This window comes from Aquarana catesbeiana, linkage group LG05, assembly GCF_042186555.1.
Source record: "Aquarana catesbeiana isolate 2022-GZ linkage group LG05, ASM4218655v1, whole genome shotgun sequence".
NCBI classification, from domain to species: domain Eukaryota; kingdom Metazoa; phylum Chordata; class Amphibia; order Anura; family Ranidae; genus Aquarana; species Aquarana catesbeiana.
The window spans coordinates 649,274,505-649,301,787 of record NC_133328.1 but is presented as its reverse complement, the minus strand read 5'-3'; the positions used below and the strand labels follow the sequence as shown (position 1 = coordinate 649,301,787).

General features: G+C 49.9%; 1 protein-coding gene across 2 annotated transcripts; it reads right to left on the bottom strand.

The window, feature by feature from the left end:
- Positions 1-533: 533 nt before the first annotated feature.
- LOC141145673 (uncharacterized) lies at positions 534-27,013 on the bottom strand. 2 transcript variants are annotated; one of them, XM_073632519.1, is made up of 4 exons: positions 26,911-27,013; positions 24,042-24,168; positions 21,453-21,554; positions 534-6,585 (listed from the first exon to the last, which is right to left on the bottom strand). In XM_073632519.1, exons 1-4 carry the CDS (start codon positions 26,938-26,940, stop codon positions 2,927-2,929), a joined length of 3,918 nt encoding a protein of 1,305 aa, XP_073488620.1. In that variant the 5' UTR covers positions 26,941-27,013; the 3' UTR covers positions 534-2,926. The 2 variants fall into 2 exon arrangements, with proteins under 2 accessions (XP_073488620.1, XP_073488621.1); XM_073632520.1 differs by having other exon boundaries at positions 24,042-24,093; positions 26,911-26,983.
- Positions 27,014-27,283: the final 270 nt, after the last annotated feature.

Genomic DNA, 27,283 nt, shown 5'->3' with positions numbered 1-27,283 from the left:
TGGGTGGATTCGTGAAACCGGCCTGTCCTAACTCTATAATCCAAGCCCCAGGAAATCGAGGATGTATTTTATTTGCGCTAACAAGTGGAAACATTTCCCCTTTATGGGACTTTAAAGGCCCAACTCGTTATTAATGCAATAACAGCATAGAAAAGCAAAGAAAAAAAAAAGAATAAGATATGTATACATTTTATATAACAGCGGATAAAAATATAGATATATTCACAACAATAGTGCCTGGTGAACATGTGAGTCAACAAAATAACATGACAATAGAAGAATGATACTGATCGGTCCAGGACTACCATGATGTTACCACAAATGGTGTTGTCCATAGACATCCACAATGGTGGTAACAGCAAAAGTCCAAAGAAAGTAAGAGACATGTATACAAAGAGGTTAGAAAATTCATAGTCTACATGTTTCATGGAGAACTCCACTTTCTCAGGATCCTGTACACCTTGAATGAAGAAATCTTCAGGGAAGATTTCATCCACTGTTGAATAATATTTAAAAGATATGTATAAATTAAAAAAAATTTTTTTTTTTGCTTTTGTATGCCGTTATTGCATTAATAACAAGTTGGGCTACTAGAGTCCCGTGAAGGGGGAATTTCTCCACTTGTACCATTTATTTGGGATGTGGGCCCACCTTACTGTTCAACCTTATCTCAATATTTTTCTTTTTGTTTTATTTGGGTTAGGCCTCTTGCACACGGGGGTAAAAACAAAAAACAACCCACGCCATTTTTACTTTTGTTTTTTTTTTTACTGGGCTGGATAGAGACGTGTTGTTGTCTATGGAACCATACAGACCGCTGCGTAAAGAAGGAGTACAGAGACGGGCCCCGAGCGCAGCAATTTATGTGTTTATACAAGTATATATGCGTATATTGCAGTACTGGCAATAAAGATGAATTTTGCCTTCACACGAGAATATTTTAGTTTCAGCCACCATGATCCCCAAGTATAAACATCAGCAAGTTCTTACCTCCGTGTGCAACTGGCTTTACATGGCTAAAGATATGAACACTTGACAGAAGGCCACGTAAACATTTTAAAACCGCCATTCTATGTGGAAGGCATGGAGAGCTCCCACCCCTGTTTAGGAATGGGTGCTCCTGTAGGACATAGACGGCCTAGTTCACATCTCTTGAAAACCAGTTTACTTCTCCGTCCAAAATGGAAAAATTAGATGAGCAGTGAAAGGTCTTGAAACAAGTCCAACTGAATGTGACTACTAATAAGGTCAATGTAAATAGTGGGATGTATAATGATGGGATTTAATTCCCAAGAGGCGTCATCCCAAGGAATACAGAAGACAAAATTCCAGAAAGACGTAACGGGACTTTCAATATACCAGCAAGAATAAATACATAACCATAGGGTTAAAACCTAATAAAAACAAACAAAAAAAAGTCTTTCTATTGTGTACAACAGCTTTTCCTAAAATGACAAAAAATATAACAATAGCTAAAACACTGCAGTTATACAAACAAGGATGTTAAAAAAATTGATACAGTCAAAAAGTTTTGCAGAGAACTCTGCGTCCTCTGGACCCTGTATGCCTTGAATGAAGAAATTACACTTGTATATAAAATCAGATACATGATGGAACCAAGATAATATAAAGACAATTCAGCCAATATCTACAAAAGAAACACACAATCAAGAAAAAGTCCAAGAAAGCAAGAGACCAAAAAAAAAAAAAAAAAAAAAAGTAATTATACAGGTGTATGTATAAAAAGAGGTTAGAAAATTCATAGTCTACATGTTTCACGGAGAACTCCACTTCCTCAGGATCCTGTACACCATGAATGAAGAAATCTTCAGGGAAGCCTATCCAGCCAACAACTGTACATTTATTTTCCCCATGAGCCCACCACAGCTATATACAAAAAGGTAACACAATTACCTTTTGTATCACTTGACCCTCTTTTAGATTGTAAGCTCTAATGAGCAGGGCCCTCTGATCCTCTTGTACTGAACTGTATCTGTCCTGTTTGCCCTCCCATTATAAAGCGCTGCACAAACTGTTGGCGCCATAGAAAGCCTGTAAAAAATGATACACTTGTACTGACATATAAAATCAGAAACATGATGGAACCAAGATAATATAAATAGAATCCAACCAACAACTGCAAAAGAAGCACACAATCAAGAAACGGTCCAAGAAAGCAAGATACAAAAAAATAATAAATTATACAGGTGTATACAAACAAGGCTATTCGAAAATGGATACAGTCTATGCATTTTGCTGAGGACTCTTCTTCATTCAATGAGTACAGGGTCCTGAGGAAGCAAAGTTCTCAGCGAAACACGTAGAGCATATCAATTTTCCAACTTCCTTGTTTCTATATGTCTGTATAATTTCATTTTTTTTAGTCTCTTGCTTGTGTGCTTCTTTTGTAGCTATTGGTTGGCTTCTGTTTATATTATCTTGGTTCCATCATGCATCTATTTGATTCATATTTTGTAAAGCAAGGCATACAGGGTTCTGGAGGAAGCAATTACTAAATATCAATCAAAATGGATACATGGTGGAACTAAGATAATTTAAATAGAAGCCAACAAATAACTACAAAAGAAGCACACAAGAACCATTCCAATAAATAAAAAACAAAACGAATGGGGGGTGGGTATGGGAGGAGCTAAAACCCTTCATAGCGATGTGAATGGTACCCCCCCCCCACACACACACACACACACACACATCTATTATCTTGGTTCCATCATGTATCGATTTGATTTCTTTCAGCACAAGTGTCATTTCCTTATTCATGAGGTACAGGGTCCTGAGGAAGCAGAGTTCTCCGCGAAACACGTAGACCATATCAATTTCTAACATCCCTGTTTGTATACGCCTGTATAACCACGTTGTTTTCATTATTATTATTTTTATTATTATTGTCCTTCCAGGCCATTTATCAAAGCTGATAAGCCTCTAAGCTGTACAAAGTGTTCGGAGTGGCATTGTCAGTGTAGGACCCCTCAGAAGTGTAGAGCAGTGGACTGTCCTCCTTGACGGCCATATTGCACACATGTTGGTGCTTCAGAGAAGCAGAATGGGATCTAAACATCTTGCCACATAACTGGCAGAAATACGGACATTCTCCCGTGTGCGTCCTCAAGTGCTTCACCAAGTCCGACTTCTGTACAAAGCCTCTCGTGCATTCTTCGCACCTGTATGGCCGCTCCCCGCTGTGCGTCCTTGAGTGTTTGACTACCGCCGAGCGGTCGATGAATCGCTTGTCGCAGAAGTCGCATTTGTAGGGTTTTTCGCCCGTGTGGGTTCGGAGATGCTTCACCAGGTCGGAGTTTTGGATGAATCCCTTCTGGCAGACGAGGCACCGATAAGGCTTGTCGCCGGTGTGGGACCGCATGTGTTTGACCAGCGCCGACCGCTGGCTGACCACCTTCCCGCATACGGTACAAGTATGAGGCTGCTGCGCTCTGTGAGTCGCCTTGTGGACCCGGAAAATGGAGTGGTCGGTGAAAGTTTGATCGCAGTGCAGACAAGCATACACCTTAGTCTTCTTGACTGCCATCTTGCACTCTGCTGAAGATGAGAGGATGCTCTTTAAGCTGCTGAAAGGCCTGGCCACCACAGAACCCACATGGAACTTTTGTACTAAACTTCCGGGGTCATCCTCAGACTCTCCCCAATACGTGACCGGTTGGTGCATATGGGAGGGAACAGAGAGAGCACTTCCCTTCGTTTCAGTCCCAGGAGGAATAAGGTGCTTTTGCTGGTGTTTAGCCAAGCTGGACTTCTCAATGAAGCTTCTACCGCAGTCGCTGCAGCTATACGGGCGTTCTCCGGTGTGCGTACGGTAATGTTTTACGAGGTCCGACTTCTGGATGAAGCCTTTTTCGCACACATTACAGACATAAGGGCGTTCCCCCGTATGAATACGTAAATGTTTAACGAGCACCGACCGGTGGCCGAAGGTCTTCCCGCACTCATTACATGGAAACGATTTTGCTCTGATAATTTCCGCTTTGTGCTGGTGCAAGGTTAGAGCGTCTTCACCAACTTTCTCGTCATGGCCAACGGTGATGATAGAAATCCCTTCTAAAATTTCAGAGCTCTGCTGTTTTTGGTCGACGTGCCATTTCAGGTGTCTGTGAAGGTTTGAGCTGCAGCTGAAGCCCTTTCCACACTCGCTGCACGGATACGGCTGGACTCTGTTGTGAATCCTCCGGTGTTTGGCCAACGAGGACGCCTCAGTAAAACTCTTGTAACACTCAGGGCACTGGAAAGGCTTTTCACCGGAGTGAATCCTTTGGTGCTTCACCAGGTCCGACCTCTGGATGAAACCCTTGTTACACTCTGTACAATGGTATGGGCGAACCCCCGTGTGGGTTCGAAGATGCTTCACCAAATCGGATGTTTGGAAGAAGCTCTTGGGACATCGGTCGCACAAGTACTGTCTTTCTGTGTTGTGGGTTCGGAGATGTTTCTTGAGGCTGGTTTTGTTGGGGAAGGTTTTGGCGCATTCCGGGCACTGGTGCAGAAGGCTTTTCTGCTCAGTGGTGTTCGATTCAATGGGGTCCGTGAGGACAATCTCATGGAAGGCGGTAGCGGCAGGAGGGGTCTCTGTAGAGTGGACCTCGAGGTGCTTGACCAAATCCAAACTTTGTTTGAAGGTTCTTTTACAATGCGGACAGTGGTACGGCCTCTGCCCAGCGTGCGTTCTGCGATGTTTGGCCAGCGACGAGCCTTCCGTGAACCTTTTATTACATTCGGGGCAGTGATAAGGCTTCTCACCACTGTGAATTCTTTGGTGTTTGACCAAGTCAGAGTTTTGGATGAAGCTTTTCCTGCACTGGTCACAGGGATATGGTTTTTGCCCCATGTGAGTCCTCATGTGCTTGTTTAAGGAAGAACGATGGATGAAGGCTTTCTCACAGACATTGCACTGGTACGCCCTTTCCCCCGTGTGCCATCTAATGTGTTTAATTATAGCAGATCTCCCTGTGAAGGTCTTACCACAGTGTTGGCACGAGTAAGGGCTCTGTCCATCATGAGTCCTCCAGTGTTTTTGGAGGTCGCTTTTCCGTTCGAAACTCTTTTGGCACAAGACACAACAGTGGCGTCTCTCTGCACGGTGGCTCCGGCAATGTCTCAAAAACGTGGACTTCTGAATAAAGCTAATGTTGCAGTCTAGGCACTGAAAGAGCTGGTCACTGCAGTGCAACTTTTTGTGCTTTAAAAATCTTGACAACTGGTTGAAGATCTGACCACACTCACATTCGTAAGAGAGAGAAACGCCATCCGCTGAGCTGTTCGTAGCAGAGCTCTGTTGTCTAACATGGACTCTCTGGTGTTTCAGAAGATCCGACTTCTGTATGAAGCGCCGATTGCACTGAAGACAGGTAAATGGCCGCTCCCCGGTGTGGCTCCTCTGATGTAATATTAGGGTTGACCTTTGGATGAAGCCTTTCCTGCATTCGGTACACTTGTGGGGTTTATCTTTGCTATGGACCTTCTGGTGTTTGGATAAAGCTGACTTTTCGGCAAACGTCTTCTGGCAGAGCGTGCACTGATAGGGTCGTTCCCCCGTGTGCGTCCGATGATGCTTCACCAGGTCTGACCTTTGAATAAACCCTTTGTGGCACTCTTGGCACCGGAAAGGCCGCTCTCCAGAGTGGGTCCACATATGCTTCTTCAGGTCCGAGTTCTGGATGAAGGCCTTCTCACACTGCGGACACTGGAAGGATCTCTGCCTCGAGTGCACCTGTTGGTGCCGAACAAACGATGTCCGATGCCTAAAAGACTTTCCACAATGAGCACAGCTGAAAGGAGAATCTTTTGGGGGAATTTCTTCTTGCTTGGGCTTGGTAGGTTCTGTTCTGCTTCGTGCTTTGTCGGAAACCTTTGTATGAACCGTCATATGTCTAACAAGGACGGTCTTGGAGGTGAAGCTTCTCGGACACTCGGCGCAATGGTAAGGGCGATCGCCGTTGTGCGTCCTCTTGTGTTTCATCAAGGAGGAACTCTCCGCAAACCGTTTATCGCAAATGGAGCAGCTGTAAGGCTTTTCCCCAGTGTGGGTACGATGGTGTTTCACCAGGTCTGAGTTTTGAATGAAAGACTTGCTGCAGACGGTACACCGATAAGGCCTGTGCCCGGTGTGCGTCCTGAGGTGCTTTGTTAAGGTGGACCTCTGAGTGTATGTTTTAGGGCACAGCGGGCACTTGTAAGGCCTATTGATATTAAGAGCCCGCTGGTGGCTGTTCGGAGAGGACTGCCCCTGAAGAGGTGGAGACTTATGTTTTAGCAGGTCGGTGTTGTGTATAGAGTTGCAGGGAGAGTTCCATCTGGGTCTCTTCATATTGCAGCAACTTTGATGCCTCTCAACTGTTTGGTAGCAGCTGAAGTTTTTCCCACAGTGACAACAGATATGAGGTTTGTCTTCAGGGGTCACCTCAGATGTTATGCTATGATAGGGGGGCTCAAGCATCTCCTCTTCCACCTTTATTCCCGACGGTGGGATGTCATCAGCCGGATCTTCGTAATGAAGCATTTCACCGAGCCCCAGATTATCACATCCATCTCCAGCTTCTCTCTTAATGGATCCACCTATCAGGAGAGACATTAAAAAGGATAATTATTATCCACTATAATTAAGTGTTTATTCTGTGATAGCAACAAAAGGCCACAAGATAAATTAAAATCTGAAACCAAATAATTTAGTTTTTTTCCCCATTTTGAAAACAGAAGGGAACAGTAACAACCCTGTCAGATGTGTTTTTTGCCCTCTAAGTCCTGAATGATGAAATTTGTCTTCACTTCCTGTCCATAAGTGAGAGGAAACCTCTCCATAGTGAAGGAGATTTCCTCTCAGAGGACGGCCACCAGAGGAGAGGTCCCCTCTCAGAGGACGGCCACCAGAGGAGAGGTCCCCTCTCAGAGGACGGCCACCAGAGGAGAGGTCCCCTCTCAGAGGACGGCCAGCAGAGGAGAGGTCCCCTCTCAGAGGACGGCCAGCAGAGGAGAGGTCCCCTCTCAGAGGACGGCCAGCAGAGGAGAGGTCCCCTCTCAGAGGACGGCCACTGGAACTGATGCCCCCGTTGGAAGATTTCCCCTCACTTTTTCTCCTGGTGACAAATCAAAATTTTGGGATTCCCCACCACTTTCTGTTACAGGAACAATGGTCAACTGGACAAAGTGGGTAAATCCCCCCAGCTAGGACAGAGACACCAAAATAAACCTGCCAGAGCTTCTAACCCTTCCAACACTCTATCCAAAACTAAACATATAGTATTTTTGTACTTAGTGTGAAAACCTTTTTTTTTTTTTTTTTTTTAAGTCCATTGAAGGAGACAGGAATACAGATACTGTTGGGTTATACTGCTACCTACAGACACTGACACTGGCCAACTAAAAAATTGTAGGCCAGCCCAGGGTAACCACTCCTCCTCAAAAAAAAAAAAACAAAAACAAAAAAAAAAAAAACAACCTTCTGCGCTTGAGTGGGGTGCACAAGCGAGCATGACCTCAAAGCGTCCAAAATGGCTTAAACATTTCGAGGGTCAAGCCCTCCGGCTCTAAAGAAAAGGGTTTGACCCTCGAAATGTGTAAGCCCTTTTGGATGCTTTGAGGTCTTCCAGTGCCATCACCTGAGCTCTGTGGACCTGGAGGCGGTCTCATTTGCATTTTGTGATATGCTTGTGCAGGTCATTCGAGTATATTACTTGTCACCTTTATTTAATAAAATTGTGGTAATGTGCTAGATCAGTGCGCTCCTTTTTGTTATCGTTTTCTAACCCCTCCTCTACCCAGCGTGTCTCAATTTGCAGCAAGCAGTACCAAGAGTATGAATCAAAACGTAGAGGGTGGGGACCTGTGTCCCTCAATAGACAGGATTTTAGGGTTTGTATAAAAATTAATTTTCTCATCTGTTGAGGGATACAGGAATCCAAATACTGTCGGGACGTCCAAAAGCAGTTCAAAAGGAGAGAGTAAGCTCTAACTCAGCAACAACCACTAACAGGCAACAAGTAAACAACTGGGGGTTATCTGCATTCCATAAGAAACCAACAATGCCCAAATATGTTACCAAAATGAGGCCAAACCCCCTTCAGGTATGGTAACCTGCCAAGATGGCCAAAGAGAGGACATGGAAATAAATAAGATGCTCATGACCAATATTGAAAAAGCCACCAGAGAGGAATGGCTCCACATGGAAGAGAGCACTGAAATCTAGAGTAAGCCAGAAGCCGATTGACCAGAACACACCAAAATAGGTGGAACAAGTTGCTATGTAGGGAAGAAAAGACCCAAAACCTGAAGGTAGTCAACAAGGAATGGGGCCAAGCACCTTAAAAGGAACAGACCCTGCAAGAGAACCCAAGACAAAACAGGTTCTGGTGAGAAGAGAAGCAGATCTAAGTGGGAAGGACCTAAGCCTTTACATCCCTGACCTCCTAGGATCAAGGGGGCAAGAACTCCGTGTCTAAAGAGATTGTCTGCCCAGACAACTAGGTGAGACTCACCAGGAAACCCCCTGAATCGCCTTCAAGGGGTGTGGTGACTCCCAATAGTACCAGAAAATGTAGCAATTTCAATCCCATTAAGCCATCATGACTGAAAGAGTAAAGCGTGTGGAAGCACCCCCATGGGGGTAGGCAGGAGATTAGAGGTGGACCTTAGTCTCAGACTGGCAGGATGGGTACAACCAGATAATCCTAATACATCATCTCTTTTATGCAATAGGTGACTCTGGGCAAGCCCAGAAAGAACCTACTGAAGCAAAACTCAACTTTCTCTGACCTCAAAACCATAGGTCTACAATGATCTTAATTCTCCAAATCCAGCAAAGTCAGGATTCCTGGGGCTAGGGAGAGGAATCTTAGTAAACTTGTATTTTTGAAGGAAAAACGAAGCATAGGGTTTAAAAGAACCTTCTTCAAGTAACCTTCTTCAGTATAACCCAACATCTGAATTCCTGTGTCCCTCAATTGACAAAAGGGAAAAAGTTTTGGATAACTCCCTGCTGCTATGTACAGAGAGGAAGAGAGCGCAGCCCGCACCTCCTCCCTGCTGCTGTGTCCAGAGAGGAAGAGAGAGCGCAGCCCACAGCCCGCACCTCCTCCCTGCTGCTGTGTCCAGAGAGGAAGAGAGAGCGCAGCCCGCACCTCCTCCCTGCTCCTGTATACAGAAAGGAAGAGAGAGTGCAGCCCGCACCTCCCTGCTGCTGTGTACAGAGAGGAAGAGAGAGCGCAGCCCGCACCTCCTCCCTGCTGCTGTGTACAGAGAGGAAGAGAGAGCGCAGCCCGCACCTCCTCCCTGCTCCTGTATACAGAGAGGAAGAGAGAGCGCAGCCCGCACCTCCTCCCTGCTCCTGTATACAGAGAGGAAGAGAGAGCGCAGCCCGCACCTCCTCCCTGCTCCTGTATACAGAGAGGAAGAGAGAGCGCAGCCCGCACCTCCTCCCTGCTGCTGTGTACAGAGAGGAAGAGAGCACAGCCCGCACCTCCTCCCTGCTGCTGTGTACAGAGAGGAAGAGAGAGCGCAGCCCGCACCTCCTCCCTGCTGCTGTGTACAGAGAGGAAGAGAGCACAGCCCGCACATCCTCCCTGCTGTTGTGTACAAAGAGGATCATGCAGCTCACAGCTCCCCCCTGCTGCTGTGTACAGACAGGAAGAGAGCGCAAACTGCAGCAGCAGGGAGGAGATGCAGGCTGTGCTCTTTCTTCCTCTCTACACACAGGAGTTAACACAGGATGGCTCTGTGATCGGGCCGCACAGGGTTGATTATCGTTGACATCACTCCTGTCTAGGCAGCAGAAATTGAGGGGGGTGGGGTGCGGTAATCAAACCCTGTACAGTCAGTTCTGAGCGCGATCCTGTGTCAACTACTTTATATACAGGTGGGAGGGAGAGGAGTGCACAACCCACACCTCCTCCCAGCTCTCTCCTCCTGTATGCCGCTGTCATTACTCCTGTAGTAATGAGAGAATTTTTGCTAGGAGGGGGGATCCAAGAGGTTTTTTTCCTCCCGAGAGGGGGGGGGGGGGGGGGGGGGTGGGGGGAGGGTGTGGAGAGAGCGCAGTTCACACCATCTCCCAGCTCTGTCCTCCTGTCGAGAAAAAAATGAGGGGAGACAATATGCACTAGGAATATGGGGGGGGGGATGGGGGTGTGATGCATTGTACTAGGTGGGGGGACGGGGTGGGGGAGATGATTAATGACCTACAGATCACTGAACTCTGCCTCATGGACTACATTTTGGGGTTTGTTTACACCAGGTGGAGAACATGTGCGAAATTACTCATTTTCCAGCACTACCTTTTGCAAACACAGGTGGGTGCCATTAATTCTTCTATGACAACCCTCCCCCCCCCCCCGCATCTAGTAAATTCCCACCTGCTAGAAACGCACGGTGCCTCAGTACCATTCATTTTGGTGCTGCACGAAAAAAAATTCCGCCGGCACTTTATTTTCTGCATGCTTCACGGGCATAGAGCAGCCCATGAAAAAAAAAAAAAAAAAAAAACCTTAGTTAGACTTACCGGTGACGGTATTTCTACGAGCCTTTCAGGACAGCACCTTGGAGAGAGCGTAGCTCCACCTCTTAGACAGGAAACACTGCGTGACAACGCCCCTTTAAAAAGCAGCTGCTTCCACCATGCCATCAGTTGTTACCGAGAAATCCTCCGACATGCTGGAAAATATAATCAGACAATTACCAGGTCCTATAATTATACTTTACATATGATAACCAAGGGAGGGAAGTAGGCTGCTGTCCTGAAAGGCTCGTAGAAATACCGTCACCGGTAAGTCTAACTAAGGTTTTCTCCCTTCGCCTTTCAGGACAGCACCTTGGAGAGGATAACCGAGAAACTTACTTCAGGGTGGGACTACTGCCTGCAAAACCTTCCTATGATTGGTCCGAGGCTGATAGTAGATCCAAGCGGTAGTGCCTTATGAAGGTCGAAAAACTGGACCATGTGGCAGCCTTGCAGATTTGCTCAGGAGATGCCCCAGCCCTTTCTGCCCATGATGCCGCCACTGCTCGAGTAGAATGAGGTTAATACCCCTTCCGGAGGTTCCAGACCCAAAGATATGTATGCCTCTTTGATGGCCTGCTTTAACCATCTTCCAAGGGTGCTTTTGGAAGCTTTACCTCCTTTGTGAGTACCTTCCATTAAAACAAAGAGTGAGGATGACTTTTCTGATTATTCCTTTGTTCTTTCCAGATATTTAAGCAGGCCACCTCCTGACATCAAGGGTATGGAAAGCTTCTTCTCCTGCTCCCGAAGGTAAAGGACAAAAAGTAGGGAGAATGATTTCCTGTGTACGGTGAAAAACTGAAGCCACCTTTGGTAGAAATGCTGGATCCGTCCTTAAGACTACCCTATCCTGTAGACATCTCATGAAGGGCTCTTTAATTGAAAGGGCTTGTAACTCACTAATTCTACGTGCGGAAGTTACTGCTACCAATAAAATAGTCTTTAACGTCAAGAAACGTAATGATGCTTCTTCTATGGGTTCAAACGGTGCCATAGTTAGACCCTGAAGAACTAAAGATAAATCCCATTTGGGAAAACTAACAACAGGTCTAGGCTTTACTTTTGCCATTGCCCTAAAAAATCTGATTATTAAAAGGTTCCCCTGACAGGGTTCTTTCCAAAAAAACTGATAAAGCAGCTACCTGCGTCTTGAGCGTACTTGCTGCTAACCCCTTCTCCAATCCCTCTTGAAGAAATTCCAAAACTGAAAATGTGGTACGAAAATCAAAGTTTTTACTGGAACACCAAGAATTATAGATCTTCCAGACTTTAAAGTAAATGTCTCTCGTCACTTTTTTTCTACTTGCAAGAAGGGTAGAAATAAGCCTCTCTGATAAACCCTTTCGTCTTAAGATTTGTTCTTCAGAAACCAAGCTGTTAGTTTGAGGTAAGCTGGATCTGGATGGAGAATTCGGCCCTGACTCAACAGGTCTGTCCTGATTGGTAATCTCCAAGCAGGTTTCACTGAGAGGTTCATCAAGGTTGAAAACCAGGGTCTTTTTGGCCAATAAGGAGCTATTAATATTAGCTCCGTGGACTCCAATCTGAATTTGGCTAACACCTTTGGTATCAGTTGGAACGGGGGAAAAGCGTAGGACAGATGGAAGTCCCATTTGTGAGCTAACGCATCTACTCCGAGAGCTTGATCCTGTCTCTGAAGAGAGAAGAAGACTGGTATTTTTGCATTTTCCTCTTTTGCAAAGAGGTCCACTTGGGGATGACCCCAACTCTTGGAAATCTTTTCGAATAATTCCTGATTGAGAGACTACTCTGCTTCCCTTATTTCCTTCCTGCTGAGGAGATCTGCTAAGGTGTTTTCCGTCCCCTTTAGATGGACTGCTGATAGAGAGGCCACATTGTTCTCTGCCCATCTTAGGATCTGATGCGCTAGACCCATTAGGGTTTTGCTTTTTGTGCCCCCTTGCTTTGTTAAATATAATACTGTCGTCATATTGTCTGACAATATTTGGACATGTTGATTCACTAGAAATTCCTGGAGGGAGAGGAGGCTTAAGTGAACAGCCTTTAACTCTCTCCAATTTGAAGATCTTCTTGCTTCTGGTTTGGTCCAAACTCCCTGAACCGTTTTTTCTTCCAGGTGAGCTCCCCATCCCCAGGCGCTGGCATCTGTAGTCAGCCTTCTGGTTACCGGAAAGACCCAAGGAAGCCCTTTTGAAACGTTTCCTAGGTTCCTCCACCACCAGAGAGACCTTTTTGCTCTTGCCCCCAAGTTGAATTTCTTCTCCAGAGGTTCCTGGTATGACCAATTCATCAGGATATCCGATTGCAGAGGACGGGAATGCAATCTGGCCCACTGTACCGAAGGAATTGCTGCTGTCAACAGACCCAGAGCAGACATGGCTTGTCTTACAGAGATCTCTGCGTTGGATTGAAGTGTTATCAGGGTCAACTGCATCTTCTCTATTTTCTCCTGGGGTAGAAAAATTTTCTGTTCTATCGAGTCTATTTCGTACCCCAGAAACCTTACCCTTTGAGATGGAATTAAGTTTGACTTCTGAAGATTGAGAAGCCATCCCAAACCTCTTAAATGTGTTTGAACTGTCTGTAGGTTGACCTCTACTTGACCCCTTGAGTCTGCAAACAGTAGCAGATCGTCCAAATAGGGTACTATTGAAATCCCCTTCAGTCTCAGGGGCTCCAAAGATTCCGCCATCACTTTTGTGAATACCCTGGGAGAAGAGGAAAGACCGAAAGGCAGAGCCCGAAACTGCAGGTGCCAAATCTCCCCTCCCCCCAGATTGACTGCAAGACGCAGGAACCTTTGTGATGGGGGGCGCTATTGGTATATGGAGATAGGCATCTCTCAAATCGATGGAAGCCATATGACATTTGGGGGTTAGCAAATTCCTTACTGAGAAAATCGTATCCATCCTGAATTTTTTGTATTTTATGGATCGATTTAGAACCTTTAAATTGAGAATCAGGCGGAACTTTCCTGATGGCTTTTTGACCATAAAAATGTGGGAGTAAAAACCCCTTCCCCTCTTGATCTTTCGGAACCTGGGAAATGACCTTCTGTTGCATCAGTTCCTGTAACAGAGACTTCATGGCCAGAGCCTTTTCCCGATCCTTTGGCAGGTTTGTGATGTAAAACCGACTTGGGGGGCTTTGTGAGAATTCCAATTGATAACCCTTTTTGATTAACCCCAGAACAAAAGGACTCTGTTGTTTTTTCCCAGATTGGTAAGAAGTCCTGTAGTCTCCCCCCTACTAGATGGTCATTGTTTTTTAGGGGTTTGTTCTGGGGTTCTAAAGAGTACCCCACCTCTACCTCTTCCTCTCTGAGAAGACCAGGGTCTCTTCTGTGTGTGGTCCTTTTCCTTATCGGTTTGTCGAAAAGGACGAAAATTTTTCCTCTGCTGTACCGTTTTCTTCTTCTGTGGGAAAGCTTTCTTCTTGTCTGCTGTCCTGTCAAGGACAGTCTCTAGTTCTGGCCCAAACATCAGGCTCCTGAAAAGGGAATTCCGCACAGTTTTACTTTAGAAGCTGAATCCCCTGACCAGGTCTTTAGCCAGAGTACTCTTCTTGCTGAGTTAACAAGCGCAGAGGACCTGGCTGACATCCTGATAGATTCTGCAGAGGCATCTGCCATATATTTTACTGCCTTAAGCAGGGTAGGGAAGGACTCCAATAAGTCCTTTCTGGAGGTACCTGCCACAACATGATTTTTAAGTTGCTCTAACCAGCACTCCAGATTCCTAGCCACAACCGTAGCCGCCATTGCTGGCTTAAGATTAGCTAGAGATGAGTCCCAGGCTTTCTTCAGTAGCCCATCTGCCCTCTTATCCATAGCATCTTTGAGAATACCCATGTCCTCAAAAGCTAAATCAGTCTTCCTAGATACTTGAGAAAAGGCAGCGTCTATTTTTGGTTTTTTATTCCACAATAGTTCCTCATTCTCCTCAAAAGGAAACCTCCTTTTGAGGGTTTTAGAAAAAAACTGTCCTCTCTCTGGGTTCTTCCATTCCTTTTTAATAGTGTCTGTTAACACTTTATGCACAGGGAACACCCTGTGTTTAATTTCCTCCAGCCCCAGGTACATCTTATCATGCACAGACAGCTGAGCCTTTTCTTCCTGGATCTCCAGGGTAGTATAAATTGCCTTGAGTAATTCATCCACCTCCTCAAGTGACAGCTTATATCTAGATGATCTTGACTCTTCTTCCACCTCCTCCTCCTCCTCAGAATCAATGGTTGAGGGTGGAATGCTTTCCCTTTCCTCCTCCGACTCACTTTCCACCTGTCTGGAAGTGGACTGAGGGAAACTGGAGTGAGAACTCTGCTCTTGGCTGGAACTCTGGCCGTGCTTTACAAGGGAACGCACTGTCCCTAGGGCCTCTGCTAACTCCTTCCTCACAGAAGATAAGAGCTCTTTGCACTCTTGTGAGGATTCTTCTTTTACTAAATCCACAATGCAGGATTTGCACAGTGGTTTGGGCCAAGAGTCCCTTAAAGGATTTTTGCATGAGGGGCACTTTCTCCCTGTTCTCTCTGATTTGGCAGTAGCTTTCTGAAACAGAGAAACAAGAAAAAACCCAGGTCCTTTAGAACTAAGGCTTCAGAGAAAAGTAGTACCTCCAGCCAACACCCTAAGTGCCCAGAGTCTCACTCCTTTGCTGAACTGCTAATGGAAACTGTTACCCCATAGCAGACAGCAGCAGGTTTTGAATAACCACATCAAAGATAAAACACCCAGTGGTATAAAAGGAAAGAGGTGCCACCGCACCTCTCCTACCTGGGCCTGGCCGGGAACCTGGGCGCCTGCATCCGCCATTGCTGCTGACGATTCCGCTGTCTCCATAGTGCAATCCGCAGCTGCTGCACTGTGTACTAGGCTCCATGTGCCAAACAAAAAGGAAGTCCCGGCCAGAGGACCCGCCCCTTCCTCCTGCGTTCCAGCAGCAGGAACCAATCGCTGCTACGCCCCGCCGGAAGTATCCGCCCACCGGAACTGACATCACCTGCTGTCCGGGATTCGGCGCCGCCATGCAGAGGCCTGGCATGGACGCTCTTACTGAGCACAACCGCGGCCCCCCGAACACCCCGGGTGGAAAACTTCCGGCAGACCATTACTCCTGTGAGCCGGAGAAGGAAAGGACACCGGAGCACCCTCCTCACGTAAGGGAAGGAGCTGGGTTGGTCTGAGTACCCAAACGTGGAGGTCCTGCCAAAACCCTCTCCTTGGAGAGAGCGCAGCCCCTCTGGTTCCCCAAGCAGTGCTTCCACCATGGCGGAGGAAACACTAAAACTGATGGCATGGTGGAAGCAGCTGCTTTTTAAAGGGGCGTTGTCACGCAGTGTTTCCTGTCTAAGAGGTGGAGCTACGCTCTCTCCAAGGTGCTGTCCTGAAAGGCGAAGGGAGAAAAGTGATGTGCGGAACGTACATGAAAACGTACAACCCCCAGACGCACCTCCCGGTATGAACAAGCCCTTAAGAATGGTGTGCCCTGAGATGCACGATTCTTTTCTGAAAAAAAGTTTGGACACCCCGCCTCTAAACAGTCCTCATATTTCCGGTCGGTACATTATTATTATACAGGATTTATGTAGCGCCAACAGTTTACGCAGCGCTTTACAATATAAAAAGGGAGACAATACAGTTATAATACAATAAAATACAAGAGGATTAAGAGGGCCCTGCTCAGAAGAGCTTACAATCTAATAGGGTGGGGCAGGTGGTACAAAAAAGGTTGTAACTGTGGGGAACGAGCTGATGGAAGTGGTAGGAGATTAGTTGGAGACGTGATCGGGTTTCCTGATGAGTTTTCAGGGATCGCCTGAAGGTAGAAGAGTAGGGGATAGCCGGACCGGTGGAGGTAGCGAGTTCCAGAGGATGGGAGAGGCTCTGGAGAAATCCTGGAGACGAGCATGGGAGGAGGAGATGAGAGAGCTTGAGAGCAGGTGGTGTTGAGAAGAGCGGAGAGGACAATTTGGGTGATATTTGGAGACAAGATTGGTGATGGAGCTCGGGGCAGAGTTGTGAATGGCTTTGTATGTTGTGGTTAGTATTTTGAATGTAATTCGCTGGGTGACTGGGAGCCAGTGTAGGGATTGAAGGAGAGGGTTGGCAGACACTGAATGGAGACCAGTGTAGGGATTGGAGGAGAGGGTTGGCAGACACTGAATGGGAGACCAGTGTAGGGATTGGAGGAGAGGGTTGGCAGACACTGAATGGGAGACCAGTGTAGGGATTGGAGGAGAGGGTTGGCAGACACTGAATGGGAGACCAGTGTAGGGATTGGAGGAGAGGGTTGGCAGACACTGAATGGGAGACCAGTGTAGGGATTGGAGGAGAGGGTTGGCAGACACTGAATGGAAGTCAGTGTAGGGATTGGAGGAGAGGGTTGGCAGACACTGAATGGAAGTCAGTGTAGGGATTGGAGGAGAGGGTTGGCAGACACTGAATGGAGACCAGTGTGGGGAGTGGAGGAGAGGGTTGGCAGACACTGAATGGAGACCAGTGTAGGGATTGGAGGAGAGGGTTGGCAGACACTGAATGGGAGCCAGTGTAGGGATTGGAGGAGAGGGTTGGCAGACACTGAATGGAGACCAGTGTAGGGATTGGAGGAGAGGGTTGGCAGACACTGAATGGAGACCAGTGTAGGGATTAGAGGAGAGGGATGGCAGACACTGAATGGAGACCAGTGTAGGGATTGGAGGAGAGGGTTGGCAGACACTGAATGGAGGTCAGTGTAGGGATTGGAGGAGAGGGTTGGCAGACACTGAATGGGAGACCAGTGTAGGGATTGGAGGAGAGGGTTGGCAGACACTGAATGGGAGACCAGTGTAGGGATTGGAGGAGAGGGTTGGCAGACACTGAATGGAGGTCAGTGTAGGGATTGGAGGAGAGGGTTGGCGGACACTGAATGGGAGACCAGTGTAGGGATTGGAGGAGAGGGTTGGCAGACACTGAATGGGAGCCAGTGTAGGGATTGGAGGAGAGGGTTGGCAGACACTGAATGGGAGACCAGTGTAGGGATTGGAGGAGAGGGTTGGCAGACACTGAATGGGAGACCAGTGTAGGGATTGGAGGAGAGGGTTGGCAGACACTGAATGGAGACCAGTGTAGGGATTGGAGGAGAGGGTTGGCAGACACTGAATGGAAGTCAGTGTAGGGATTGGAGGAGAGGGTTGGCAGACACTGAATGGAAGTCAGTGTAGGGATTGGAGGAGAGGGTTGGCAGACACTGAATGGAGACCAGTGTGGGGAGTGGAGGAGAGGGTTGGCAGACACTGAATGGAGACCAGTGTAGGGATTGGAGGAGAGGGTTGGCAGACACTGAATGGAGACCAGTGTAGGGATTGGAGGAGAGGGTTGGCAGACACTGAATGGAGGTCAGTGTAGGGATTGGAGGAGAGGGTTGGCAGACGCTGAATGGAGACCAGTGTAGGGATTGGAGGAGAGGGATGGCGGACACTGAATGGAGACCAGTGTAGGGATTAGAGGAGAGGGTTGGCAGACACTGAATGGAGACCAGTGTAGGGATTGGAGGAGAGGGCTGGCAGACGCTGAATGGAGACCAGTGTAGGGATTGGAGGAGAGGGTTGGCAGACACTGAATGGAGACCAGTGTAGGGATTAGAGGAGAGGGTTGGCAGACACTGAATGGAGACCAGTGTAGGGATTGGAGGAGAGGGTTGGCAGACACTGAATGGAGGTCAGTGTAGGGATTGGAGGAGAGGGATGGCAGACACTGAATGGAGACCAGTGTAGGGATTGGAGGAGAGGGTTGGCAGACACTGAATGGAGACCAGTGTAGGGATTGGAGGAGAGGGTTGGCAGACACTGAATGGAGGTCAGTGTAGGGATTGGAGGAGAGGGATGGCAGACACTGAATGGAGACCAGTGTAGGGATTGGAGGAGAGGGTTGGCAGACACTGAATGGAGACCAGTGTAGGGATTGAAGGAGAGGGTTGGCAGACACTGAATGGAGGTCAGTGTAGGGATTGGAGGAGAGGGTTGACAGACGCTGAGCGGTGGGTAAGGTGGATAAGTCTGGCAGCAGCATTCATGATAGACTGAAGAGGGGAGGAGCCTATGGAGAGGTGGCCAATGAGAAGGGAGTTGCAATAGTCATGACGAGAGATAACGAGGGAGTGAATGAGGAGTTTGGTGGTTTCATTTGTTAAAAAGGGGTGAATTTTAGAGATGTTATGGAGGTGAATTCTACAAACTTTTGACAACGATTGGACTTAAGGCTGAAATGACAAGTCAGAGTCTAGGATTACACCGAGTACCCTGACGTGAGGGGAGGGACTGATGGCTGCATTGTTGATTTTGATGGAAAAGTCATGGAGGGGGCGGGGGCGGGGGAGAATATTAATAGCTCAGTTTTAGAGAGATTTAGTTGAAGGAAGTGGTGTGACATCCAGGCTGATATGTCAGTAATGGAGAGGAGACTGAAGGAGTGAGGTGAGGAGTAGACCGATAGATTTGGGTGTCATCAGGGTATAAGTGGTACTGGAAGCCGTGGGCGGTTATCAAGTGACCAAAGGAGGAGATGTAGATAAAGAGAAGGGGTCCAAGAACAGAGCCTTGGGGGCCCCCGAAGAAAGGGGCAATGGAGAGGAGGAGACAGAGTTGTAGGTGGCACTGAAGGAACGCTGTGATAGATAGAGAACCAGGATAGAGAAGAATCTCGGAGGCCAAGGGAATGGAGTTTATCGAGAAGGAGCGGGTGGTCAACAGTATCAAAGGCCGCAGAGAGGTCAAGTAGTAGGAGTATGGAGTACTGGCTGTTAGTTTTAGCCGTTAGTAAATCGTTAGTGAGTTTTAGTAAGGCGGTTTCTGTGGAGTGCTGTGAGCGAAAGCCAGACTGTAAGGGTTCAAGAAGGTTATTTTCATTGAGGTAGGAGCTAAGACGGTTGTAGACTAAGCGTTCTAGAAGTTTAGAGGTGAATGGGAGCAATGAGATGGGTCTTAAGTTGTTCAGGTTGGTGGGGTCCAGTGAGGGCTTTTTAAGTATGGGAGTGATCTGCATGTTTTAGAGGGGAGGGGAAGATGCCACTAGAGAGGGAGAGATTGAAGATGTGGGTGAGGGAGCATAGGATAGAAGAAGAGGGTGACCGTAGTAGTTGTGAGGGAACAGGATCCAAGGGGACAATTGGTTAGGTGGGCATCAGAGAAAAGTTTTGTAACCTCTTCAGTAGTAGTTCAAAAGAGGAGAGTGTTGAATGTGCTGTTAGGCAAGGTATGTTGGGTGGGGAAGACGTAAGCACAGTGGAGATGTCCTCACCAATTGCATCGATCTTGTCTTTGAAGTGATTGGCAATCTCTTGGGCAGTGAGTGAGTTAGTGGGTAGAGGGGGTGGTGGACGAAGAGAGTTAAAGGTTGAGAAGAGCCGACGGGACTGGATGACAAGGAATTAAAAAGAGAGACAGAGTAGGCTTGTTTGGCAGCATGGAGGCATGAATTGTGATTTAGAAGGGCAGATTTATATAAGGTGAAGTCTTGCAGGCATTTGGTTTTATGCCACAGTCATTCAAGAGCACGGCAATGTCTCTTGAGATTTCTAGTGTTGTCAGGTTGCCAGGGTTGTAACGGTCGGGACCTGATTCTGCGTGTGGTTAGAGGAGCAAGTGCATCTAGTGATGATGAGAGTGAACTGTTGTAGACAGAGGTGGTCAGGACAGGACAGGACAGGGGAGAGATTATGTCATATAGGTGGTCAGTAGCAGAATAGAGAAGAGAAGGGTTAAAGTGACGAAGGTTTCTACAAGTAATTGTTTGCTGCTTGGAGGGATGGGTGGTTGGAGGCAAGGATACAGTGAAAGTAATGAGGTTGTGATCAGAGAGAGGAAAGGGGGTGTTGGTGAGGTTGCCAGGGTTGCAGAGATGGGAGAATACAAGGTCAGGGGTATTACCATTGGAGAGAGTGGAAGTATGTGTCCATTGGGTTAGGTCAAAAGATGAGGTGAAGTCGAGAAGTTTATCTGTAGTTGGGATGTTAACATTGACAGGAATGTTGAAGTCATCAAGAACGATCGTGGGGATTTCAGAGGAGAGAAAGTAGAGTAGCCAGGCAGCAAAGTCATCAATAAAGCGCGATACCGGTCCTGGAGGCCTATAAATTGCTGCAATCCTCAGAGAAATAGGAGAAAACAGACGAATACAGTGCATCTCGAAAGAAGAGAGGGATAGAGAGGGAGGGACAGGAAGGACTTAGAAGGTGCTTTGTGGGGATAGAAGGAATCCAACTCCACCTCCTTTCTGTCCGTTGGGTCTGGAGGAGTGAGTCCAATGGAGGCCACCATGGGAGAGGGCAGCAGGAGAAGCTGAATCCAAATATTGAATCCAGGTTTCTGTTATGGTGAGTATGTTAAAGCCATGAGTGATGAAGAGGTCATGTACAGATGTTAGCTTGGTACAGATGGAGAGGGCGTTCCAAAGGGGCGCATGAGATTGGTGGGCTGCTTTAAGGAAGCAGGGGGGGACAGAAATTAAACTGAGTGGATTGTGGTGGTTGCCAGAGGGGGAGGGGTATTGGAGATGTAGCTTGCAATTGGAAAATGACGGACCAGGATTAGGAGAAATGTCACCTGAGACTAGAAGGAGGAGGGCGAGGAAAGCAAGGTGGCCCTGGTGTTTATGTCAGCATGTGAGTGCAGCAAATGCAGGAGATGATGGGTGCCATAGTATGGAGTGAGTCAGTTGACTACTGAGGTGGGGGCAGAAGAACCGCCAAGAGCGTTGAAGGTTGTCCACACGGTGCCAGTCGGTAGGGTCTACGGTGACCGTGCCAGGTTGTTTCTCAACACAGGCTTATAGAACGACCCGCTTTTCTCACAATGTAGAAGAAGATTGGAGTTCCTCCACCCATCTCAGTAGGACATACGGGCGACGGCAATGTGTCTACTTTGTGGACCTCAATATGAAGTCTAAGGACACCCCAAGAAGAAGATTCGCCCTTACCTAGACCAGCGACGTCCTCTCTCTCCTCCCGATCTTCTGCCAACCACGGCTCTCCGCCATCTTCTAGTCGAGAGAGAATTTCTGGCTTCTGTATGGAACACCCTGAGGGAGGAGGACCAGAGAAGATTAGGACGGGAAAAGTAATCGTTATGCAAAAAAAAAAAAAAAAGTCTAGTAAGGGACATGTACATGGAATGATCCTAAAATGGTCACAACGTCCTTAGAGTAGCTCCTCTACAGACCAAGGGAAATACAGGAGAAGAACACAAGAGGGCGCTTCTAAGTGCAATAGAAAAACCATGTTTTATGCTGCACTTAGAAGCGCCCTATTGTGTTCTTCTCAGGACAGGAAAAACACGGAAGGTTTGCTTTGTGTTTATGGAAAAGATTTTACAAATCACAAAAAAAATAAATTGAGCAAACCATATGGTAGTCCAGGGTGTGTCAAACTTGATTTAATCAAAAGGCCACATCAGAATTATGGTTGTAATATCTGTAAACCCCCCCCCCCCCCACCTTAAAATCCAATGTCAATGCTAAAGCTACAGGAGGGGTGCAAGAGCTACATTAAATGACCTGGCGAGCCCAAATTCAGCCCACAGGCCTTGTGTTTGACACATGTGCTTCACCTTCACCCCTCAGATCACCCCAATTCCTGCACCTTCACCCCTCACATCACCCCAATTCCTGCACCTTCACCCCTCAGATCTTCCCAATTCCTGCACCTTCACCCCTCAGATCTTCCCAATTCCTGCACCTTCACCCCTCACATCACCCCAATTCCTGCACCTTCACCCCTCACATCACCCCAATTCCTGCACCTTCACCCCTCACATCACCCCAATTCCTGCACCCTCACCCCATAAATCACCCCAATTCCTGCACCTTCACCCCTCAGATCTTCCCAATTCCTGCACCTTCACCCCTCAGATCTTCCCAATTCCTGCACCTTCACCCCTCAGATCTTCCCAATTCCTGCACCTTCACACCTCAGATCATCCCAATTCCTGCACCTTCACCCCTCAGATCATCCCAATTCCTGCACCTTCACCCCTCACATCACCCCAATTCCTGCACCCTCACCCCATAAATCACCCCAATTCCTGCACCTTCACCCCTCAGATCTTCCCAATTCCTGCACCTTCACCCCTCAGATCTTCCCAATTCCTGCACCTTCACCCCTCAGATCTTCCCAATTCCTGCACCTTCACCCCTCAGATCATCCCAATTCCTGCACCTTCACCCCTCAGATCATCCCAATTCCTGCACCTTCACCCCTCAGATCATCCCAATTCCTGCACCTTCACCCCTCAGATCTTCCCAATTCCTGCACCTTCACCCCTCAGATCTTCCCAATTCCTGCACCTTCACACCTCAGATCATCCCAATTCCTGCACCTTCACCCCTCAGATCATCCCAATTCCTGCACCTTCACCCCTCACATCACCCCAATTCCTGCACCCTCACCCCATAAATCACCCCAATTCCTGCACCTTCACCCCTCAGATCTTCCCAATTCCTGCACCTTCACCCCTCAGATCTTCCCAATTCCTGCACCTTCACCCCTCAGATCTTCCCAATTCCTGCACCTTCACCCCTCAGATCATCCCAATTCCTGCACCTTCACCCCTCAGATCATCCCAATTCCTGCACCTTCACCCCTCAGATCATCCCAATTCCTGCACCTTCACCCCTCAGATCTTCCCAATTCCTGCACCTTCACCCCTCAGATCTTCCCAATTCCTGCACCTTCACACCTCAGATCATCCCAATTCCTGCACCTTCACCCCTCAGATCTTCCCAATTCCTGCACCTTCACCCCTCAGATCTTCCCAATTCCTGCACCTTCACACCTCAGATCATCCCAATTCCTGCACCTTCACACCTCAGATCATCCCAATTCCTGCACCTTCACCCCTCAGATCATCCCAATTCCTGCACCTTCACCCCTCACATCACCCCAATTCCTGCACCTTCACCCCTCACATCACCCCAATTCCTGCACCCTCACCCCATAAATCACCCCAATTCCTGCACCTTCACCCCTCAGATCTTCCCAATTCCTGCACCTTCACCCCTCAGATCTTCCCAATTCCTGCACCTTCACCCCTCAGATCTTCCCAATTCCTGCACCTTCACCCCTCAGATCATCCCAATTCCTGCACCTTCACCCCTCAGATCATCCCAATTCCTGCACCTTCACCCCTCAGATCATCCCAATTCCTGCACCTTCACACCTCAGATCATCCCAATTCCTGCACCTTCACACCTCAGATCACCCCAATTCCTGCACCTTCACATCTACCCAATTCATGCACCCTCACCCCATAAATCACTCCAATTCCTGTACCGTCACACCTAACATCACCTCAATTGCTGCACCTTAACCCCTCAGATAACCCCAATTGCTGGACCCAGATGCTGTCACTCCCTGGCCAATAAGAGTGATCTCTGTGACAAGCATTGGAGGTTCTCATTGGACAGCTGACAGTCCTAAACTCAACCAGCTTCAGATCTCCACAGGAGAGGAGAACATTCCTGGATCCACAACGTGACCACAGGCACAGCGCTGGGGGCGGAGCTTCTTACCTGTGGATAGTAAAGATTGGTAGTTGTCTTTCATGACGCCCCGATACAGATCCTGCTGGGAGGAGCTTAGAGTCATCCATTCATCCCGAGAGAAATAAACCGCAACCTCATCAAATGTCAAGACAGCCTGGGGGAGGAGAAAGAGGACCCGTCACCCCACCCCGCCACAAGAGGACCCCACATCCCACACCCTACCACCAGAGGACCCCACACCCTGCCACCAGAGGACCCCACACCCTGCCACCAGAGGACCCCACACCCCACACCCTACCACCAGAGGACCCCACACCCTACCACCAGAGGACCCCACACCCTGCCACAAGAGGACCAAGCACACACCCACAAGAGGACCCCACACCCCTGCCAAAAGAGGGCCCCACACCCCTGCCAAAAGAGGGCCCCACACCCCACACCCCTGCCAAAAGAGGACCCCACACCCTGCCACAAGAGGACCAAGCACACACCCACAAGAGGACCCCACACCCCTGCCAAAAGAGGGCCCCACACTCCTGCCAAAAGAGGGCCCCACACCCCTGCCAAAAGAGGGCCCCACACCCCGCCACAGGAGGACCCCACACCCCGCCACAGGAGGACCCCTCGGGCCAAACCCTGCCACAGGAGGACCCCACACCCCGCCACCAGAGGACTCCACACACTGCGACCAGAGGACCCCTCATCTCTCACCCCGCCACAAGAGGACCCCACACCCCGCCACCAGAGGACCCCACACCCCGCCACCAGAGGACCCCACACCCCACCACCAGAGGACCCCACACCCCACCACCAGAGGACCCCTCATCTCTCATCCTGCCACAGGAGGACCCGTCACCCCACACTCCCACAAGAGGACCCCACACGCCGCCACTAGAGGACCCCACACCCTGCCCCCGGAGGACCCCTCACCCCACACCCTGCCACAGGAGGACCCCACACCCTGCCACCAGAGGACCCCCCACACATCCACAAGAGGACCCCACACTCCGCCACCGGAGGAGCCCTCACCCCACACCCTGCAACAAGAGGAGCCCTCACCCCACACCCTGCAACAAGAGGACCCCACACCCCACACCCTGCAACAAGAGGAGCCCTCACCCCACACCCTGCAACAAGAGGACCCCACACCCCACACCCTGCAACAAGAGGACCCCACACCCCTGCCACAGCAGGACCCCACACCCCGCCGCAAGAGGACCCCACACCCCGCCGCAAGAGGACCCCACACCCCGCCGCAAGAGGACCCCACACCCCGCCGCAAGAGGACCCCACACCCCGCCGCAAGAGGACCCCACACCCCGCCGCAAGAGGACCCCACACCCCGCCGCAAGAGGACCCCACACCCCGCCGCAAGAGGACCCCACACCCCGCCGCAAGAGGACCCCACACCCCGCCGCAAGAGGACCCCACACCCCGCCGCAAGAGGACCCCACACACTGCCGCAAGAGGACCCCACACCCTGCCACCAGAGGACCCCTCACCCCACACCCTGCCACAGGAGGACCCCACACCCTGCCACCAGAGGACCCCCCACACATCCACAAGAGGACCCCACACCCCGCCACCGGAGGAGCCCTCACCCCACACCCTGCAACAAGAGGACCCCACACCCTGCCACCAGAGGACCCCTCATCTCTCATCCTGCCACAGGAGGACCCGTCACCCCACACTCCCACAAGAGGACCCCACACGCCGCCACTAGAGGACCCCACACCCTGCCCCCGGAGGACCCCTCACCCCACACCCTGCCACAGGAGGACCCCACACCCTGCCACCAGAGGACCCCCCACACATCCACAAGAGGACCCCACACACATCCACCGGAGGAGCCCTCACCCCACACCCTGCAACAAGAGGACCCCACACCCTGCAACAAGAGGACCCCACACCCCTGCCACAGCAGGACCCCACACCCCGCCGCAAGAGGACCCCACACCCCGCCGCAAGAGGACCCCACACCCCGCCACTAGAGGACCCCACACCCCGCCACTAGAGGACCCCACACCCTGCCCCCGGAGGACCCCTCACCCCACACCCTGCCACCAGAGGACCCCCCACACATCCACAAGAGGACCCCACACACATCCACCGGAGGAGCCCTCACCCCACACCCTGCAACAAGAGGACCCCACACCCTGCAACAAGAGGACCCCACACCCCCGCCGCAAGAGGACCCCACACCCCGCCGCAAGAGGACCCCACACCCCGCCGCAAGAGGACCCCACACCCCCGCCACCAGAGGACCCCACACCCCCGCCACCAGAGGACCCCTCACCCCACACCCTGCCACAGGAGGACCCCACACCCTGCCACCAGAGGACCCCCCCACACATCCACAAGAGGACCCCACACCCCGCCACCGGAGGAGCCCTCACCCCACACCCCTGCCACAGCAGGACCCCACACCCTGCCGCAAGAGGACCCCACACCCTGCCGCAAGAGGACCCCACACCCCGCCGCAAGAGGACCCCACACCCCGCCGCAAGAGGACCCCACACCCCGCCGCAAGAGGACCCCACACCCCGCCGCAAGAGGACCCCACACCCCGCCGCAAGAGGACCCCACACCCCGCCGCAAGAGGACCCCACACCCCGCCGCAAGAGGACCCCACACCCCGCCGATAGAGGACCCCACACACCGCCACAGGAGGACCCCACACCCCGCCGATAGAGGACCCCACACCCCGCCGCAAGAGGACCCCACACCCCGCCGCAAGAGGACCCCACACCCCGCCGATAGAGGACCCCACACCCCGCCGATAGAGGACCCCACACACTGCCGCAAGAGGACCCCACACCCTGCCGCAAGAGGACCCCACACACTGACATGTATAGGGGGGTCTCTCACACACGGACAGTCCTTCTCTTTCTCTCACCTTAGAGATCCTCTTCTCTTCTCCGGCCATTCTGCAGTCTCAGCAAAGCCCGCCCCCTCCCGGCATGCACCTCACCACCAGCCAATCAACTTTTTCCGGTATGGGCGGAGCGCCAACGATTGGATGAAAGCTGACCTAAGATAGGAGCTCTCCGCCCACTGAGGAGGAGTCTGACCGCAGTGTGCGGGGTCACTATAGAGACTGAGAGAGGGCGGGGCCTACGCAGACAGACCACACCCACTCCCCTGTACTTTGTAACCTTACTTTGGGAGAGGGCGGGGCCTACACAGAGAGACCACACCCACTTCTCCGTACTGAGCAACCTTACAATGGGAGAGGACGGGGCCTACACAGAGAGACCACACCCACTTCT

Coding starts and splice junctions, on each gene's coding strand:
- LOC141145673 (XM_073632519.1), bottom strand. CDS start 26,940: ATGGCCGGAGAAGAGAAGAGGATCTCTAAG. Junction 24,169..26,910: donor AAGAGAAGAGGATCTCTAAG/GTGAGAGAAAGA, acceptor CTCCTCCCCCAG/GCTGTCTTGACATTTGATGA. Junction 6,586..21,452: donor AGAGGACGTCGCTGGTCTAG/GTAAGGGCGAAT, acceptor CTCTCCTGATAG/GTGGATCCATTAAGAGAGAA.